We start from the raw sequence: 19,510 nt of genomic DNA on the forward strand, positions 1-19,510 counted from the left end.
CTTCATGAGTGGACACCAATACTTTCCATTTGACTTCAAACCTCTAGGCCTGGCCGCGTCGCTCAGCCTGAGCTCTGCCTCCCTTCTGCCCTGTACCAACTCCCCTCCTCAAGGACCTGACAAATAATGGAACGTGGCATCCTCATGCCTCCCTTAGCCCTCTCTGTGCACGGCAGTCTGAGGGTCACCATGCCAGCGCCGGCCTCCCGGTTACCGAAAACGTTTGTTTTATTGGGGGTGGGGGTTTATATGCCCAGGATTGCACATCCTCAGGGCACTTCCCGCTGGGGATGGAGGTCAGGTCGCTGCTGCATGTTACATCACCAGGAAACAAACGCACCTTGTCAGGGGTGCACCAGCAACTGGATACACGGGGTCATTTGTTTCATTTTAAATATTGCTTTTATAAAGTTTAACTTTGTTTTATCATGTACTTTTTTCCTTTTAAGTTCCTCTTAGGGGTTATTTCAATTGTCTGTGGCTTAAAGTCAGGTGGTTGAATTTACTTGAAATTTGTCCCAAATCTCAACACTCAGAGTTCCAGGCTGGAGGCCAGGGAGAGGGAGTGGCTGCTGGTTAGTCGAGGGTTTCTTTTTGGTGTGCTGAAGATGTCCTAAAATTAGATAGTGATGGTGTTTGCACAACTGTGGATATCCTAAAAACCATTGAATTGTACACTTTAAACAGGTGAGTTCGTTATAGGTCAAGAAAACTGGAAAATGTGTTGTATGTAGGGGTCATGTGCCATCTTGCATGCATTTTCAGGGGTTTATTGAGATTCTTGGACATCACATTAGGAATCCCTGTGTCTGCCTGTGTACCTCCCATTGTGGGCTCGCCTGGGCCACTGTGATCATGTGCTCTTCCCTGGTCCCAGGCTGGCTGGCACCTCCCTGTCACTATCACCCCTGCATTCCCCATACATGCCATACCGACAGGGTACAGTGCAAACCTTTCTTCATGTGCCAACAGCAGCGGTCTCCAGTCGTGACATGGACCAAAGTCCCAGGAAGCAGGTGATGGCCTTTGTGGCCCAGCCAGCCTCCTTCCTGCTGGCCATGTGGGACCATAACTTGTCCTGTCTCTCTTGTTCCAGTCTCTTTGGCTACTCCACAAGTTACCCCAAATCTTAGGACTTGGAAGGACAACAATTATTTTGCTTGTGAGTGCATTTTGGGCAGAGCTTGGCAAGAACAGCTGGTCTCTGCTATCCTCAGTAGCATCTGGGGAGGCTCAAAGGCTAGGGCTGCAGCCCTTGAAGCTCATTCTCTTGCTTTTTTTCTCTCTCTCTCTCCCTCACTCACTCTTTGGCATGGCTGGTGCTGGCCATCTGCTGGGACCTCCACCCAGGCTCTGCTAGGACACCCACCAAGGCCTCCTCATGAGACCTGGGCTTCCTCACAACATGGCGGCCAGGTTCCAAGGGGGAGCTTCCTGGGAAAGCAGGTGGAAGCTGTATCTTTTTTATGACCTAAGTCTTGGAAATCACAGCATTGCTTCTGTGGACTGGAGTGGTCACAAGCCCACGCGTGATCAAGGGGAGAAGACACTGACATGTGCCGAGTGTCGAGGAAAAGGAAAATGTTGCTGGGCCCTTTTTGGATCCTGAGTGCCTGGTCTGGAGGACGTGTTCAGCACAGATTTGTGGAAGTGTGTGACTGTTGAAAATGTTTCTGGCAGCTCTCTCAGCGTCACAACTCTGCATTCCGTCCTACACAAACATGAATCTGATCACACTGCTTTCCAGGCAAGGAGCCTCAGGTAGCTTGAGGCTGTGCCCAGGACACAGCCTGGTGTGGGACATGACTCTGCATCCTGAACCATGCCTTCTTCCCCAGGCTGCCGGCTGGCTGCCTCCCACCATTGCCTGTTTACAGTCACACCTGGATGTGAGAAGGGAAACAGTGTGGACCGAGCTGCCTTGGGTGGTCCCTCCCTCCCTCCCACCCCTTGAGGATCTTGGTCTTTAGAAGAGGCACCCATGGAGAGGGATGTTGTCTAAATCAAAGCAACAGAGAGGACTAGCTGAGGGACCCGTAGAATCCAAGAGGCAGTGCTGGGGGAGGCTGGGGGAGGAGAGGAGACTGCACTTTGTATGCTGCATTGGTTTATAAACCCCTCAAATTTGGTAGAAATATTGCAGTTCCTGCCTTGTGAGTGGAACAGCACCCTAAGTCCAAGTAGCAGAGGGCAGAGGTCAGAGGTCATCTCGTATTTGCTTTTAGCTGTTCACTTGCAAAATTTCCATTTTAAGTCTACGTTGCCTGGGGCAGGCAAGCACAACCTTTGATCCTACTTCTGCTTTCTGATCCCAGGACTCATTTGAGTTTCTTGTTTATCAACTGTCTTCAATCCCAAACCCCATGGGGCTTCCCAGGAGCCACCTAGAGGCCACACTGTTTTCCAGGACCTTGGCTGCTGTCTTGTCCTGGGGCTGCGCAGATAGGGAGGTTGGCTTATAACCTGTCATTGCCAGTGCTGGGCCCTGGAGGGTGCTGGGTCCCTGTCACATTGTCCCCGTGTCTGTGTCTGTGCAGAGGTGCTTGTCAAATGCACCTGTGGAACCAGCTGTCCTTTTACAGCAGAGTGTACTCTGAAAACAGCTTTATCAGGCAGCCTTCTGAAGAGTTTTGACCTGGGGCAGCTATATTGCAACCGAAGCTTGCATACAGATGAGTTTCTAGGAAAAGGGAAGCAGGATCTGCCCGGCTGCTTTCCATCAGCACAGCACGCTTGTGGTGGGCTCCATGCTGCCTTTCTCCCGAGAGATTAAACGGAAATGTGGTAACTTTCAATTTTTGGCTCAGTTTTTCTCCCATTCTCCCCATTCACTTTTTTATGATATTGGGAGAGGTTAGGTTTGCGGGAAAATAGTTCAGAAAGTGGGTTTTCTAATGCACAAAAACCAAAATCTTGTGATCTTTCTGTTCTGTTTTTTTTTTTTTAAAAGAAATGCAAAAAGTCCTGGGAACACAGCTGTTTACCCATGTTAAAACCAGTCTGTTTCTGTCTTTTTCCCCTTTCTGTTTCTGTCTCCCTTTTTAACGTGTAGCTGCAGATAGCAAGGATGAAGAAGTCAAGGTCGCCCCCAGGCGGTCCTTCCTGGGTATGTACCCTGCGCGTGCACCGCCCGCAGCACGTTCCTTTTGCTTCATTCCTGCAGCTGTACTTCCTCCTGTCGTTGCTTCCATCTGTGCATGTACGTGCATCATCTTTACCAAGTGTGGCCAAGTCTACGGCAAACTAATCAACCCCTAGCTCTGCTATTTTCAAGCATGAAGTAGTTATTAGAAGCCTGTCCATGCTCTTCTGTGTGGGGAGATGGGGACGGGAAGAGGAAGAGGGAGGGAGACAGGAAGGGAGGAGAAAAATTTAGATGACAAATTTTGGACTTTGTTAAATTTATTCCAAAGTATTTTATCCTTTTTGATGCTATTGTAAATGGAATTGTTTTCTTAATTTCAGTTCTGCTTCTTCATTGCTACTTTATAGAAATGTAATTGATCATTGCATGTTGATCTTGTATCATGCAATTCTGCTGAACTGGTTTGTTCTAAGAGTTGTTTAGTTGATTCTCTATATATGATTCTGTCGTTTGCAAATAGAGATAGTTTTAATTCTTCCTTACCAATTTAGTTGCTTTTATTTCTTCTTATTGTTTATCCTGGTTATAAGTGGTGAGAGTGGATGTACCTATCTTATTCATTTTAGTGAGAAAGCATTCCATCTTTCATCACTAAGTATGATGTTAATTAATGGATTTTCCATAGTTGCCCTTCATTAGGTTAAGGCAGTTCCCTTTTATTTGAGTTTGTTGGGTGTTTTAATAATAAAAGTTAGAGTTTGCCAAATGATTTTCGTGTCTGTTGAGATAATCATGTGGGTTTTGTTTTTTATTCTACTGTGATGATGTACTACATTGATTGATTTTTTGTGTGTTGAACCAACCTTGCATTCTTGGGATAAATCCATGTGGTCATGGTGTCTAACACTTTTTATCTGTTGCTGGATTTTATTTGCTAGTATTGTATTGGGGATTTTTTGTATTTGTATTCGTAAGAGATAATGGTCTGTAGTTTTCTTGTGATGACTTTGTCTAGATTTAGTGTTAGGATAATATTGGCCTTATAAAATAAGTTGGGAAATGTTCCCCTCCTTTTCTATCTTTTTAGAGTTTGCAAAGGGTTGATACTAATTCCTCTCTAAATATTTTTAGAGTTATCCAGTGAAGCCATCTGGGCTTGGGCTTTTCTTTGTGGGAAGTTTTAAAATTACGAATTCAATCTCTTAATCTCTTGTTATAAGTCTATTCAGATTTTTTGTTTCTTCATAAGTCAGTTTTGGTAATCTGTATTGGAATTTTTCCATTTCACCTAAGTTATCTAATTTGTTGACATATAATTTTTCTTAGTATTCCCTTGTAATCCTTTGTATTTCTGGAAAGTCATTAGTAATGGTTCCTCTTTTGTTTCTGACTTTAGTAATTTGATCCCCTCCTTTCCTTTCTTTTTTTGGTCAGTCTAGCTAAAAATTTGTCAATTTTTTGTTCTGGTCAAATAACCAACTTTTTAAAAGGTGTTTCGTTTTCTTTTCTTTCTTTCTTTTTTTTTACACAACACACCCACATTGCCCATCAAAGGACCAATTTTTGGTTTTGTTCATTTTCTTTATTGTTTTTCTATTCTCTGTTTTATTTCACTCCAATATTCTTTCTTTCCTTATGCTTGCTTTGGGTTTAGTTTACTCTTTTTCTTAAGGTGGAGGTTAGATCATTGATTTTTTTCTTTCTTCCTTTTTAATGTAGTTATTGACAGCCATAATTTCTCTCTCAGCAGGTGCTTTACCTGCATCCTATACTTTGGTGTGTTGTGTTTTTGTTTTCATGCACCTTAAAGTATTTTAAAATTTACTCCAAGATTTCTTCTTTGACTCATTTATTATTTAGGAATGTATTAACTTCCACATATTTGTGAATATCCCAAAATGTCTTCCGTTATTGATTTCAAATTTATTTCCATTATAATTGTAGAATATACTCTGTATTATTCCAGTACTTTTATTTATTTATTTTTTAATTTTTGGAGACAGAGTCTTGCTCTATTGGCTGTGGTGTGATCTTGGTTCACTGCAACCTCCGCCTCCTGGGTTCAAATAATTCCCGAGCCTCAGCCTCCCAAGTAGCTGAGGCATGTGCCACCGTGCCTGGCCAATTTTTTTTGTATTTTTTGTAGAGACAGGGTTTTCACCATGTTGACCAGGCTGGTCTCGAAATCCTGAGCTCAGGGGAGCCACCCACTGCAGCCTCCCAAAGAGCTAGGATTATAGGCATGAGCAACCACGCCCAGCCAGATTCCAGTACTTTTAAATAGAGGCACATCTTATGGCCTAGCATATGATCTGTCCTGGAGAATATTCAATGTGCATTTTGCTGTGGTTGGGTGAAGGTGGAGGGTTGTCTGTTAGGTCAAGTCTACGATTTCTTTATTTTTCTTCTGTGTAGTTGTTACGTCCATTACTAAATGTGGGTGTGGAAGTCTGTAACTATTTTTGAATTATCTTTTTCTCTTTTCACTTCTGTCAGTTTTTGCTTGATGTATTTTGGGGCACTGTTGTTTGTTAGGGACGTATATGCATATTTTCTGTTTTGACATCTGTTTCTTCTGATATTAGTGTCATCACATGCACATCTCCTGTGGTTGCCATTTGATATATTCTTCCCATTGTTTTACTTTTAACTTTTTTATATCTTTGAATTTAAAATGAGTCTTCTGTATACATACAATGGATCTTTAAAAAAAAATCCATTCTGGCAGTTCTGCCCTTTGATTTGATTGTTTATTTTATTCACACTTAATGTTATAATATGTTCAGATTTACATCTGCTACTTTACTTTTTGTTTTCTGTATATCCCATGCCTTTTCCCCTTAGCTGTTGCTCCTTTACAGCTTTTGTATTAAGTAAATATTTTCTACTGTAACATTTTAATTTCTTTAAATAATGTTTTCTGAATTATTTTCTTAGTAGTTACTTGAGGGCTTACAATATGCATCTTAACTTATCAGAATCTACTTCAAATTTATACTAACTTAATTCCAGTGACAGGAACCCTACTCCTACATGGTTCGATTTCCTCCTCCCTTTTTTTTTTTTTTTTTTTGAGACGGAGTCTCCCTCTGTCACCCAGGCTGGAGTGCAGTGGCGCAATCTCGGCTCACTGCAAGCTCCGCCTCCCGGGTTCACGCCATTCTCCTGCCTCAGCCTCTCCGAGTAGCTGGGACTACAGGCGCCCGCCACCACGCCCGGCTAATTTTTTGTATTTTTAGTAGAGACGGGGTTTCACCGTGGTCTCGATCTCCTGACCTCGTGATCCGCCCGCCTCGGCCTCCCAAAGTGCTAGGATTACAAGCGTGAGTCACCGCGCCCGGCCTCCTCCTCCCTTTTTAAATGGTATGATTATTATACATATTATGTCTACATATATTACAACCTAACAATATATTTTTCTGATTGTTCCTTTATATACATTTTATGTCATTCAAGAACTTGAGAAAAGAAAGGAGAACAAGCATATTATGGAGTTATTATATTAACCCTATTTACCATTTGTGGTTCCTTTCATTTCTTTCTGAGACTGAGTTACCATCTACAGTCATTTTCTTTCTCTAATACAGTTTTGATCCCATCCATCTCATTTGTGCTATTAATATTATTGTCAAATATATTACATTTCTTTACATTAAAGGCCCCCAAACAATACAATGCATATTGTTTCATGCGTTACTTTTTAAGTCAACTAAGAGAGGAAAGGGGAAGACATGGACCGATATCATCTTTTATAATAACTTAGATCATTGTCTTTACCTGTACTCTTTTTTTATGTGGATTTGAATTGCATCTGATGTTACTTGTTTTCAGCATGAAACACTTGTTTTCTGTAAGGTGTGCCTACTAGCAACAGATTTTCTCAGTTCTTGTTTATCTGGGAATCTTTATTTTCCCCTTATTTTTTAAAAAAAGTTTACTAGATATAAGAATCTTGGTTGATGATTTTTTTTTCTTTTCAGTGCTTTGAATATGTTATTCCACTGCCCTCTGGACTCCATTGTTTCTGATGAGAAGTCAGCTGTTAATCTTATTGGGGTTTCCTTGTAAGTGATAAATTATTTTTCTCTTGCTACTTTCAAGATTTTGTCTTTGTTTTTTGGCATTCATCATTCAGACTGTGATGTGTCAGGGTGTGGATCTCTTTATCAGGCTTGCAATTTGTTGAGCTTCTTGGGTATGTGGATTAATATTTTCATCATATTTGGGAAGTTTTCAAAAGTCATTATCTCCTTGAATGTTTTTTTTCTGCTCCCCTCTCTCCTCTCCTCGATCTCACCCATTCTGCATGTGCCGGTGCCCTTTCCTGTCATCCCACCTTTCTATGACACTGTGTTCTTTTTTCTTAATTCTATTTTCTGTTTGTTCTTTAGGTTGCATAGTCTTTATTGATCTTTCTTTGAATTCACTGATTCTTCTGCCAGCTCAATCTACTGCTGAGCCGTTATAGTGAGTTTTAAAATTTTAGTTGTGCTTTGCAACGCCAGAATTTCCACTTGGTTCTTTTTTTAGAATTTCTGTCTCTTTATTGATAATCTCTATGTGATCAGTTGTTGTCATCATATTTTCTTTTAATTCTTTTTTTTTTTTTTTTTGAGACGGAGTCTCGCTCTTTCACCCAGGCTGGAGTGCAGTGGCGCCATCTCTGCTCACTGCAGGCTCCCCCCCCGGGGTTCACGCCATTCTCCTGCCTCAGCCTCCCGTGTAGCTGGGACTACAGGCGCCCGCCACCTCGCCCGGCTAATTTTTTGTATTTTTAGTAGAGACGGGGTTTCACCGTGTTAGCCAGGATGGTCTCGATCTCCTGACCTCGTGATCTGCCCGCCTCGGCCTCCCAAAGTGCTGGGATTACAGGCGTGAGCCACCGCGCCCGGCTCTTTTAATTCTTTGTGCATGGATCCCTTTAGTTATTTGAACATAGCTATTTTAAAGTCTTCCTCTACTGAGTCCAACACTGTGCCTCTTCAAGAGCGGTTTGTGTCCTGCTTATTATTTTTTTCCTGTGTGAACCACACTTTTCTGTTTCTTTGTACAACTCATTTTGTTTTGTTGTTGCAAGCTGGACATTTTAGGTAAACTATAGTAGCAGCTGTGGATACGGATTCCCCCACTTGGGGGAAGGATGACTTATTGTTTGCTTGTTTGTTTTGTGATTTGGCTGGACTAATGTAGTCTCTGGACCTCTTCTCCCTCAGATGTGGTGGTTCTGGCTGGCTGTGACCCTCCCTGATCTTCCTGTTAAGCTTCTGGTGGTCAAACCAGCTGTTGGCCTCCACTCATTGGTGGCTGCCGGCTGATTTGGTGATGCCCTGGGGGATGTATTCCCCACAGCTGGGCAGGGTGGCCATTGAGGCCAGTGTTTGGTGGTGGTTCTGTTCCCAGGAGGGCTCCTCTTGGTTGTCCTTTCTGGGTCTGTTTGATAAACTTTGAGCTCATCATGGAGCTTCTAGCTCCTCTTAGTTGCTGACTGCTGAGGTCTCTGTTGTTTTTGTTAGCATCCTTACACTTGAACTTGTACCTGCTCTAAGTAGGGAGTCCCTCTAGGGAGAGCTACGGAGCTCTCTGTCCTGATAGCGCCATCCCCAGGACAGAACCTCTGGATCTCTGAGGGTGACAGCTCTGCTCCGAGTGCTGCACGGGAAGTGAGTTGTTGCCTCTGGTCGTCTTAGTTTGCCCCTGCTTGTGTGGAACCTCTCCCAGTGAGCAAGCTGAGGCAGGGACAAGGGACGCTCAGTGTCCTCTGCCCCTGCGCCACGGGTGGGGGTTGAGTGGAGGAAGGGAGCCTGGGCAGACAGGAGCTGAGCGGGCAATGAAGAGCTCGGGCACCTGCCACTGCTGCAGTGGCACTGGGGGAGAGGGAGCCTGTCTTCTTGGTTGCCTGCTGGGAGTAGAGCTTTTGTCACATGGGGATGGGGAAGCAGGTTGTGGCCCAAGTGTCACAGAGTTGCTGTTCCTGCTGCCACTTAGGTGGTTTTCTTGGATAAGCGTTTCTCCATTCGCCGTGTGTCCCTAAGACATGTTAGGGACTTCAAGTGGGTGCTGTTTGTAATGTTCACCACTGGCAGTGATGTTGCTGGAGAGGGTCTGTGGAGAACCTCGCCCTGCTGTTCTGGAAGAGCCTACCACCTCTGTTGTTTCTGACCTGGCTGAAACCCTGATGGCTGGAAGTGTGAAGAATGTTTCAGGCTGGGAGAGCAACACTCTTGTGTTTCTATTCAATGGCTGCATTGAGTAAATGCAGCAGCCGAGCATTCTCCATCAGGTGTGTCACGGAGGAACTCTGGAACCGTCCTGAGGTCCTCTTTAGAAGTATGTAGCCCAAAACTTTCATTTTAAAGTGACTTGGGGAAAACTGTTTATTCCAGTGCCATCTGGGCTGGGGCCTTTCTGGGCTGTTTCTGCTGTGTATGACGCCGTGTTTGTGTCCTGATTTCGGGCAGAAGCCGTTCAGGCCGGAGGGCCATGGCTCCCTTGGCCACGGTGACAGCCCAGCCCCTCACCTCTCTCACTTGTCCACCGTTGGGTGCCCCACTGAGCAGACTCTGAGCAAATGAGGGGCCCGATGTCAATTAGGATAAAGGGAGGAAAAGGCTCCTGAAAATGAGGAGGCTGAGAGCAGGCAAGGTCGCCCGACGGGGCCCGTCAGTCTCCTCTCTCCCAGGGCCTCCCTGGCTCTGGCTGAGGTGGCTGCAGGAACGTGAGTCTCAGCAGCTGTTAGGGCAGAGTGTAGCGGTGAGCGCTCGTCTGTCTGTGCAGCCTTGGGTTGGGACGCCGACGCCTGTCTCGGCAGTTGCTTGATTTGTCCTTGCCGAGTGGGAGGGTGTTTGTTTCCCAGGGTCCTCTTTGGAAGCTGGCACGGCTGCCCCCTCCCGCTCTGGCCCTGGACGTGCTCAGTCCCCACTCAGCCCGTCCCACTCACCGGGGTTGGGCGGGGGCTCTGTCACTCTCCGAGGGTCTCTGGTGTGGGTCTCTCTGCGTCGTCCTCTGGCCCCAGCTGTGTCGTCTGCCTGTCCCTGTTGCCACCTGCTGCACAGGTGGCGGGATTAGAGGGTCAGCGAGGCCAGTGCCGGCCTCGAAGGCTAAGAAGGGCATTTATACTCATTCTGCAGCAGGTGGTGTGGCTGTCTTTGTTAAAATCCTTTCGTGTCCCTGATCCTTAGGATAAAGTAAAAGTGGGCCCTGGTGGCCTCGGGGGCCTCCTGTCTGTGCTCTCCCGACTGTAGCCTGTGCCCCTCAGGTCCCTCCAGATGAGCCCCTGTGTGCCCGCCTGGGGTCCTGCTGAGCCCTGCCTGCAGCTCCGGGCCTGGGCAGTGCCTGTTTGTTCCCCTCCCAGGTGGCCGGGCCGTTTCCAAGGAGCTCTGTCTGCTCAGCTGGAGTGGGGTGGACAAGCAGACGCAGCAGGTGGGGCTGGGACCTGCCCTGAAGGGCAGCTTGCAGGAGGTCCGGTGAGCCTGGACCAGGGATTTGAAGGAAGTGGGAAGTTTTTTCGTTTTTTCATGGAGAGTCGATTTGTATTTTTAAAAATACTGAAACAGTCACAAAGTTGAAGTGGGAGTATGATACAGTTTAGCTGCTGGGAATGGCCGTCACTCCAGGGAGCGCCAAAGTGCTTAAAAGAACAGTTTCTTTGCCAACACTTGCAGTCAGTAACCTGTAACAGAGCTACAACTAGGAAAATTAGAGTGGTGGTAGTCCCTTGTTTAAGAAGTCACTCAGGTAAGCAGCTGCACCGTCTGTACCCCTTAAGTAGCAAAGAAGCTGTTACAGTCTTCTGAAAACTATCGCTATGAGTGCTATAATTCTGAATGTAATGTCTCTTAATTAGAATTCATACAAGAACCATGAAAAAAAAAAAGCAATTTCCTCCCCTCCAGAATGTCCCTGAGCTGCGTGGCTCAGGAGGCTCCGTGGCCCAGTGAAAGGCACCCTGTGGCTCTGGGGTGGCACTTGGCATTACTGAGATGCCATTCACGTCCTGTGAGCACCCATCGAGTGTGCGATCTGCGGGTCCTGAGGGTGCTGCAGGGGTCTGATGTGCCCAGGTTCATGCTGCATGGCAGTTCTCCGTTCAGTGTTTGAAACCAGTGCTGTGATGCCCTCCAGCTGTCCCAGTCCCAACAGGAAGCTGTCTGGCATTCTCTGTCCCTCTCACGTTTATTACTGGAAAGGGCTCCCCACCCAGACCCCAGGAAAGGACTCTTGGGTCTCGCACAAGAAAGAATTTGAGGTGAATCCATAAAGTGAAAGCAAGTTTATTAGGGAAGTAAAGGAATAAGAGAATGGCTACTTCATAGGCAGAGCAGCCCCAAAGGCTGCTGGTTGCCCATTTTTATGGTTATTTCTTGATGATATGCTACACAAGGGGTGGATTGTTTATGCCTCCCCTTTTTAGACCATACAGGGTAGCTTTCTCATGCTGCCATAGCATCTGTAAACTGTCATGGCACTGGTGGGAGTGTAGCAGTGAGGACGACCAGAGGTCACTCTTGTGGCCATCTTGGGTTTGGTGGGTTTTGTCCGGCTTCTTTACTGCAACCTGTTTTATCAGCAAGGTCTTTATGACCTGTATCTTGTGCCGACCTCCTATCTCATCCTGTGATGAAGAATGCCCGACTGTCTGGGAACGCAGCCCAGCGGGCCTCAGCCTCATCTTACCCAGCCCCCGTTCACGATGGAGTTACTCTTGCCCCGATGCCTTGGACACGCTGGCCATCAGATCCTCTTACACCAGGCTCTCTCATGCGCTCCTGTAGACATGAAAACACGATCTGACAAGAAATCGGATCTTCCTTGCCCATTAGGAGACAGTCTCCTGGTGCACATTCCCCAAGTGGTAAAATTGCCTTTTAATCCAGGAGCAGTTGGACTGGAGCTGGTCTCTTCCCACAGGGCCCCCCATGGGGGGTGCTAGAAGAGGTCTGTCTGTGAGATGAGGGCAGCCGCGCCCGTGCGACGGAAGGTTCTGAGGATCAGCTGTTCTCTGCAGGCAGCTGAGGGTCCCAAGAGCTCAGTGCATGCCAGGGTGGGCCTCTGGTGAGCCCCCCAAGCCTGGAAACATTCGTTCAGCATTAAATGCCTCATTTTCAAGCCTTCTCTTTGGTGTCGCTACCTAGAAACACATCTCAGGAAGTCACGGCATGTGTCCGCACTGCCAGCTGTCAGCTGTTCTGTCAGCACCTTGCGTGACCATGGGTGTGCATCCTAATTGCGTTCTTGCCCTTTTGTTCTTGTTCTCAGAGCCCCTCCTCTCCCACAGCCACCTGCCCTCTTGGATTTCTGTCGGGCTTAGCAGTGCGGGGGCCTGGCTGCTTTGGAAAGGAGGGTGCCCTCCCCTCCCAGGTCCCTCGGAATAGGGCCAGCTCTTCTGGGAGGACTGCCAGGCGCCTCTCTCTTCTTTATTTGCTGATTTAAAAAACTATTAATGAAAATCTCCTGACACAGGAATCTCTCAGAAGTGTAGAAAACGTTCTTTTCTACCTGACAGATCAGGAGTCACCATGTCCACCAGGTGTCCCCCGTGTCCTCCGACTTCTCCTGACTGAACTTAGAGATCTCATTTCCTGCTGTCTGAGCCACCCCAGGTCAGCCCCAGCCAGCGTTTTCCTTACCCAGCTCCCCCCCGCCACCTGCTCCAAGTCCCCAGCACATGTGAGCTGACGGCTAATGGTAGATGGCTGCTAAATTTATTTCAAATTGTTCTGGATACAAATGAAAGCACCTTAATTCCCAAACTTGGAGTTGAAGGAACTATTTTCAACTTCGGCATCAGAAAATGCTGAATAAGTGTTTACTAATAAGTAGATACTTATTAATAAAATAAGTAGATACTTACACCTGCATTTTTTGGTATAAGGCAAGTCACGTACATTAAAATTTGTTATTTTGTTATGCATTAAAATTAGAGATAAATTTACATAACATAAAATTCACAATTTTATCACCATTTAAAAGTACACAATTTGGTGGTTTTTAGTATATTTACAGAGTGTGCAGCTGTCACCACTGTCTCATTAGGGAGCCTTTCATCACCCCAAAGAAACCCCTTTGAACCAGTTTCCTTCTTTTTCCCAAGCTCCGTCTTCCCCCAGCCCGACAGCCGCTCGTCTGCTGTCTGTGCACTCGCCTGTGCTGGACACTTCATGGGAACAGACTCATTAGCGTGTGGTTCCTGTGTCTGGCTTCTGTCACTTGGTGTCCTGTTTGTTGCATGAATCTGCCCTTTCTTCCTTTTTGTGGCTGAGTAATACTCCACCGTGCACCAGGCCACGTTCTGTTTGGAAATCTGCCCCCACCTGCACCCTTGCATCTCAGCTGCCTTACCTCATGCCTCTCTCCCTGCCGTCCCTCTGCTACCCTCGGGAGCCCCTCCACCGGCCCGTGAGTGGTAAATGCACGAATTGAGGGTGTTTGAGGTGTGCGGTTAAGCTCGCCAGTGCCTTTTTTTTTTTTTTTTTTGAGACCAGGTCCCACTCTGTCACCCAGGCTGGAGTGCCGTGGCACAGCCATGGCTCACCACAGCCTTGAACTCCTGGGCTCAAGGGATCCTCCTGCTTCAGCCTCCCAAGTAGCTGGGATCACAGGTGCGCACCACCACGCCCTGCTAATTTTTTATTTTTTTTTGTAAGGATAGAATCTCATTATGTTCAAGACCTCCTGGGCTCAAGTGATTCTCCCACCTCAACCTCCCAAGGTGCTGGGATGACAGGTGTGAGCCACTGCACCTGGCCATGTTTTAGATTTTGATGAAGTCCAGTTTATCTTTTATTCTTCTTTTGTTGCCTGTGCTTTTGGTTTTACAGCTAAAAATTCATTGACAAATCCAATGTCTTGAAGTTTTTCCTCATGTTTCTTCTGAGAGTTTTAGTTTCAGGTCTTATTTTTAGGTTTTTGATCCATTTTGAGTTAAATTTCGTATATGGTATAAGGTAAGCGTCCAGGTTCATTTTTTTCTCAGAAACTGTTTAGTGAGGATTTTCTGTTAGTCATTTGCCAATTGACTCTTTCCTGGGGAAACTAAAATAGGTCTCCCAGAGATGGACCTTAGACCTGGTTTTCCCAAGTCCCTTAAACCCTCACCTGGCGTCCTGTGTCCACAGCCCACCCGTCCGCAGCCTGCCCATCCACTGCCTGCCCATCCATGACCCACCCATCCACAGCGCCCCCTGCCTGCCTGTCCACCACCCACCCATCCACAGCCCATCCACCACCCACCTGTCCACCACCCGCCCATCCACGGCCCTCCTGTCCTCCAACCCCCTGTCCATGCCCCCCCTATCCATGGCCCCCCTGTCCAGAGCCCATCCTGCTCAGCCCCCCTCACTGCAGCTGGGCTTCTTCATGAAATACATGTGAGCCCGTGCCCTGCTATGTTCTGGGAGGTGCCGCATACCATGCCCATCCTTCCTCTGGCCTTGCTTCCTGTGCGGCCCCTTTCCAGCTCGGATGCTGGGCAGCATCTCACTCAGAGTGAGAGAGGGTGGAGCAGGAAGTGGGGCACAGATCTAGGGTCCAGGGGGATGGGGAGAACGTGCACAGCCTGGCCACCCCTGCCCTCACTGCACTGCCAGCCCCACAGGCAGCCAGCCCCCGACACCCCTGGTCTCTCTGCCCTCTGATGCCCCCAAGTCCCCCTAACCTCACCACACCCCAACGCCCCCAATCCCTCTAACCTCACCCCTCAGCACCCCCAACCCCCTGGACCTCACCGCCTCCCATCACCGCACCCCTGCAGCCCATGCCCTGGCCCTGCTGCTGTAAGGACAGGTCAGGTGCGGGCCTTGCGGGCTTCTTTGCAGGTCTGTCTCCGTTCACCTTTTCCCTGCAGCTGTGTCCCCTGGACTGCACATGTCCACCTGCCTCCTTTAATTTGCTAATTTCTGAGAGTGCTTATGAGTGTGGTTTCTACAGAATACATCATCTAGCAAATGACATCGTGCAGGAGGGATATGGTACGGATTTACTGAGCCTCACCGTGGCCGAGGCGTGTTGTAGAACTCAAGATCAACTCGTTGAATCCTCAGAATGTCCTAGGAGTGGTCCCTGTCTCTTCCTGGTAACATCTGAGGAACAGGAGACCGTGGTTAACCCGAGGGGGGCTGCGCCCCAACCCAGGCTTCAGATTCCAGTGCAGGGCACTCCCTGCACTGTACAGCTTCTCAGAAATTAAGATTAATTTGAATCTTAACCTCTCACTCGGTTCCATCTCTCCCCACTGACCTTGACTCCTCACCTGGACCCTAAGCTGTGCTGAGGCTGCTTCTCCCTCTTGCCCTAGACTTCGACCCCCACCACTTCTGGCAGTGGAGCAGCTTCTCGGACTACGTGCAGTGTGTCCTGGCCTTCACGGGCGTGGCGGGCTACGTCACCTACCTGTCCATTGACTCCGCCCTGTTTGTGGAGACCCTGGGCTTCCTGGCCGTGCTGACCGAAGCCATGCTGGGCGTGCCGCAGCTTTACCGCAACCACCGCCACCGGTCCACGGAGGGCATGAGGTAGGCCGGGGATGCCGCCACAGAAGCACCACTGCTCCAGAGGCACCACATGGCTGCAGATTTGGTAAAAATCAAATGCCTGTGTGTCTGGCTGTGTATTTCCCATGTTGACCTGTGAAGCTGCCGGTTAAAGAATAGTCAGGTTTATAGGCCTTGGCCCCTCGACCTCGCATTGGAGCAGATGAGCTTGTGTGGGCTGCATGGGGACAGCCGAGACCTTGCTGGCACACGACCCAGCACGGGGTTGGGAGCTGCTCCTTCAGGGCCATTGAGGTGGAACCTTCCAGTGGGAGGGACGTCCGAGTGCCTGGCCAGACGGGGCAGAGCAGGCTCAGCCCACCGAGCCGGGAGGAGTGCAGTGGCTGCAGCCTGGCCCGGGCTCAGGGCGGGTCTGGTGGGGCAGGGAAGGTGGTCTGGGGGCCGCCTTGGACACTGTCCTCGGTCTTTCCCCACTGGCCTCAGCACGGCCTCCGGCCTCTGAGGTATGTGGTAGAAGGCCAGGCAGGCTGACGTTTGGAACCACAGACCATGCCTGGGCACCCTGCACCAGTGCGTGCCTGGACACCCCCGTGACCACCAGAGGTAGGGCACAACGTGAGCAGCGTGATTCCCACGGGCTCAGTCAAGGTCCTGGATGGAAACTGCATTGTAATAAAAACAAATCTGCTCGCTGTGACGGGGGCAGAAAACTCTAGTCCCTCACACCTTCGGCCCCCAGGCCCACTCCTCATGAGGACCCCCCCGGTGCCCGCTCCTCACTGAGGACCCCCCCGGTGCCCGCTCATGAGGACCCCCCCGGTGCCCGCTCCTCACTGAGGACCCCCCGGTGCCCGCTTCTCACTGAGGACCCCCCCGGTGTCCGCTTCTCACTGAGGACCCTCCCGGTGCCCGCTCCTCACTGAGGACCCCCCCGGTGCCCGCTTCTCACTGAGGACACCCTGGGCCCCCACACTTTGCTTGAGTCTGGTCTCCGACACAGATGCTGAGGCTGTGATTTGGAGGGAATGTTATTCTTGGATTTGTTATTTGTGGGAAACAGCCTGGAAGAGAGGGGCTGACATGTTTTTGTGTTCGAGAACGCGTGCCCCCAGGGGCCATAGCACTCCCTTGAGGGCTTTCACAGACCTCTGAGTATTTGCAGGTTTGGTGTGTGGGCAGAGGTGTGAGGGCCGGGGGTTGTGTGGGGTGTAGGTTTAGTTGCTGGTGATAGGTAAAGGTAGGAGGGCTTGTTGCAGGCGTTGGGTGGTGGTAGGGGGTGAGATGTAGGTACAGGTCAGGGTTATAGGTGTGGGTTGCAGTTATGGGTGTGGGGTGTAGGTACGGGTTGGGGTGTGGGATATGGGGTGCAGATGTGGGTTGTAGGTATGGTTGTGAGTTGCAGTTATGGGTATATGGTGTAGGTATGGGTGTGGGACGTAGGTACAGATGTGAAGTGTAGACACGGGGTGGGGTGTGGGGTGTGGGGTGCAGATGTGGGTTGTAGGCAGGGGTGTGCGTTGTAGGTACACGGTGTAGGTACGGGTGTGGGGTGTGGGTGTGGGACGTATTAGGTGTGGGTTGCAGTTATGGGTGTGGGGCATGGGTCCAGGTGTGGGGTGCTGGCATGGGTGTGAGGTAGGTACAGGTTGGGGTGTGGGTGGGGATTGGGCTGCCCTGGTTGATGTGATTACAGTGAGTCAAGACCACGGGGGTTGCTGGGGTTTCTCGGGCGAGGGTGTGTGGAGGCCTGAGAGGGTGTCCATGCCTGGAACAGGCTCCCTCACTGTTGGGTTGGGCAGCGGCAGCCCTGAGGGCCTCGGTGTGGGGCCCGAAAGGCAGGGATGCTCCCAGAGGGAAAGTGGGTCTCAGGGCAGGCGTCGTGTGTGGGCTCCCTGGCTGGATGTGGGCCTCATCCGGCTGGAGATCTGTGGGCAGTGCCCGGGTGCCGAGCTTGCGACCTGGAGATCTGTGGGAGGTGCCTGGGTGCCAGGCCTGCGCCCTCCTGAGCGTCACCACAGCCTCGTGGTGAGGGTCTAGCGGATCAGGACCCCACATGCCGGCCTCCTGGCCCCTCCCACGAGGAGCTGGCCGTGTGTGGCCTTGGCCTGGCGAGGCCTCTGAGAGGGCTGCTCACAGGGGCCCCGGGCTTGGCAGGAGCCGTTGCTCCCGATTCCAGGTGAGCAGGTTTTGCTGTTCAGCGCAGGCATGTTGTTCAAGGTCTCAGCCCAGGGGCTGCCCCGTCGGCTGGGGGGACGTGGGAATCCTCTTCAAACCCAAGTTTCCAGATGCTGGCCGAAGCGGCCCTGCAGGCAGGCCTGTCTTAGGCCCCGAGGTCTGCCCTTCTCACACCCGGGGAAGACTCCAGAAACGCCTGTGGAACGAGGGTCTGTGTGTGGAAGAAACACATTGGACGTGCTTTTCCTGTTCTCACTTCACCACAATAAGCAGCACACACACTCCCGTGTGCAGGGGTGTGCGGGCTTCTCCCCAGCACTGAGCAGTCAGTCCGTCCTGCGGCGGGTACCGCCAGTTGTCCTGACCCAGAGACAGCGCCAGATGCCACCCACACTTAGACACCCATGACAAGTCTGGGCCTCCGGAACTTCTGGGCCATGTTAGGGTTCCATGACCCCTCCTTGGGCTCTGTCAGCTTGCTGGAGCGGCTCACAGAGCTCTGGGAAACATGGTTACTGATATTTTACAAAGAGCATTTTAAAGGACAGACATAAACTGCCGAGTGAGGGGATACACAGAGGGAGCTGTGGAGGGGTCCCCAGGCAGGAGCTCGGTCTCGTGGAGTGGGGCTGCCACCCTCCTGGCACACAGATGAGCCCTCCTGCCGGCTCCCGCAAATTCAGCTCTCCCCGGAGTCTCCCAAAGCCTGTCTGCTTGGGAGACCTCATTGGATAGGGTGATGGACAATGGTGTTGAAATGTGATTGGACCTAAGGGTGTGACGTGAATCCAGCAGGGTCTGTTGAGATTCTTCTGGCCTCTGTGCACGCTCCTTCCTCGAGGATGTGGGCAGGACCCTCTCTGGAATGAGGGTTAGAGTCCTGCCTGGGCAGGTGAACAGAGGGCAAAAGGTCAGAGAGATTCTGTTTTCTGAGGCCTAAAGCACCCCAACGTCACGACAAGAGCTACAGAAGCACTGTGGGTACGGCAGCACCGCGGGTATGGGAGGGTACGGGAGCACCGCGGGTATGGGAGGGTACGGGAGCACCGCGGGTATGGGAGGGTACGGCAGCACCGCGGGTTTGGGAGGGTACGGCAGCACCGCGGGTATGGGAGGGTACGGGAGCACCGCGGGTATGGGAGGGTACGGGAGCACCGCGGGTATGGGAGCACTGTGAGAGTTACCAGCCTGGAACCGTGGATGAAAACCCGTGTGTGTGGGACGCGGATACACGTACACACGTGTAAAATAGTATCGGGGGTGCTGTGTGGGCGAGATGGGAGCCGGGGTCATGGGCCTTTGCCTGCACACTTCTCCTTGGCTGCCCAACTCGGAATGTGTCTCAGGGATCCCAGGAGGAGCAGGTGTTCTACCTCTGAGTTTGCCCTGCCCCCTGGCTGAGCGCCAAGCCCCTGTGAGCTCACCTAGGCTTCCTTCTGCTTTTATAAACCTCAGGTGTGGCTGGGGACAGGCACCCCGTCTCCCCGTCGGGCCACGGGAGGCTTGGCCTCTGTCTCTGCCCGGAGGGCCAGGCAGAAGACGGGCGACCCACACAGCTGGCACGTTGTGAGGGCTTGGATGGGGTCCTGAGGCTGAGGCTGAGGGAGGTGGAGCAGTCTCTGCGGAGGAAGTGGGCAGCGAGGTCAGCCAGCTTCAAGTGCGGGACCGCTGAGACCCTGTGTATCCTCGTCAGGAAGGGGGACCAGGAGCAGCAGCGTCGGGTCGGCTCGGAGTGATGGAGTGTGTGGTTGCTTGTTTCACG

General features: G+C 50.3%; 1 protein-coding gene across 4 annotated transcripts in view; it reads left to right on the forward strand.

Moving 5' to 3' along the window:
- SLC66A2 (solute carrier family 66 member 2) overlaps window positions 1-19,510 on the forward strand; it is a 45,341-nt gene that overhangs the window by 15,194 nt on the left and 10,637 nt on the right. For 2 of the 4 annotated variants that reach the window (XM_032152015.2, XM_058438236.1), the window contains exons 4-5: window positions 3,053-3,106; window positions 15,378-15,594. The exons of 1 other annotated variant lie outside the window; for it this stretch is intronic. In XM_032152015.2, coding sequence (XP_032007906.1) covers window positions 3,053-3,106; window positions 15,378-15,594 — 271 coding nt within the window. The remainder of the gene's footprint in view (window positions 1-3,052; window positions 3,107-15,377; window positions 15,595-19,510) is intronic. One more of the 4 variants, XM_032152016.2, reaches the window with a different exon arrangement.

This window comes from Hylobates moloch, unplaced genomic scaffold (genome assembly GCF_009828535.3).
Source record: "Hylobates moloch isolate HMO894 unplaced genomic scaffold, HMol_V3 SCAFFOLD_5, whole genome shotgun sequence".
Classification (NCBI taxonomy): domain Eukaryota; kingdom Metazoa; phylum Chordata; class Mammalia; order Primates; family Hylobatidae; genus Hylobates; species Hylobates moloch.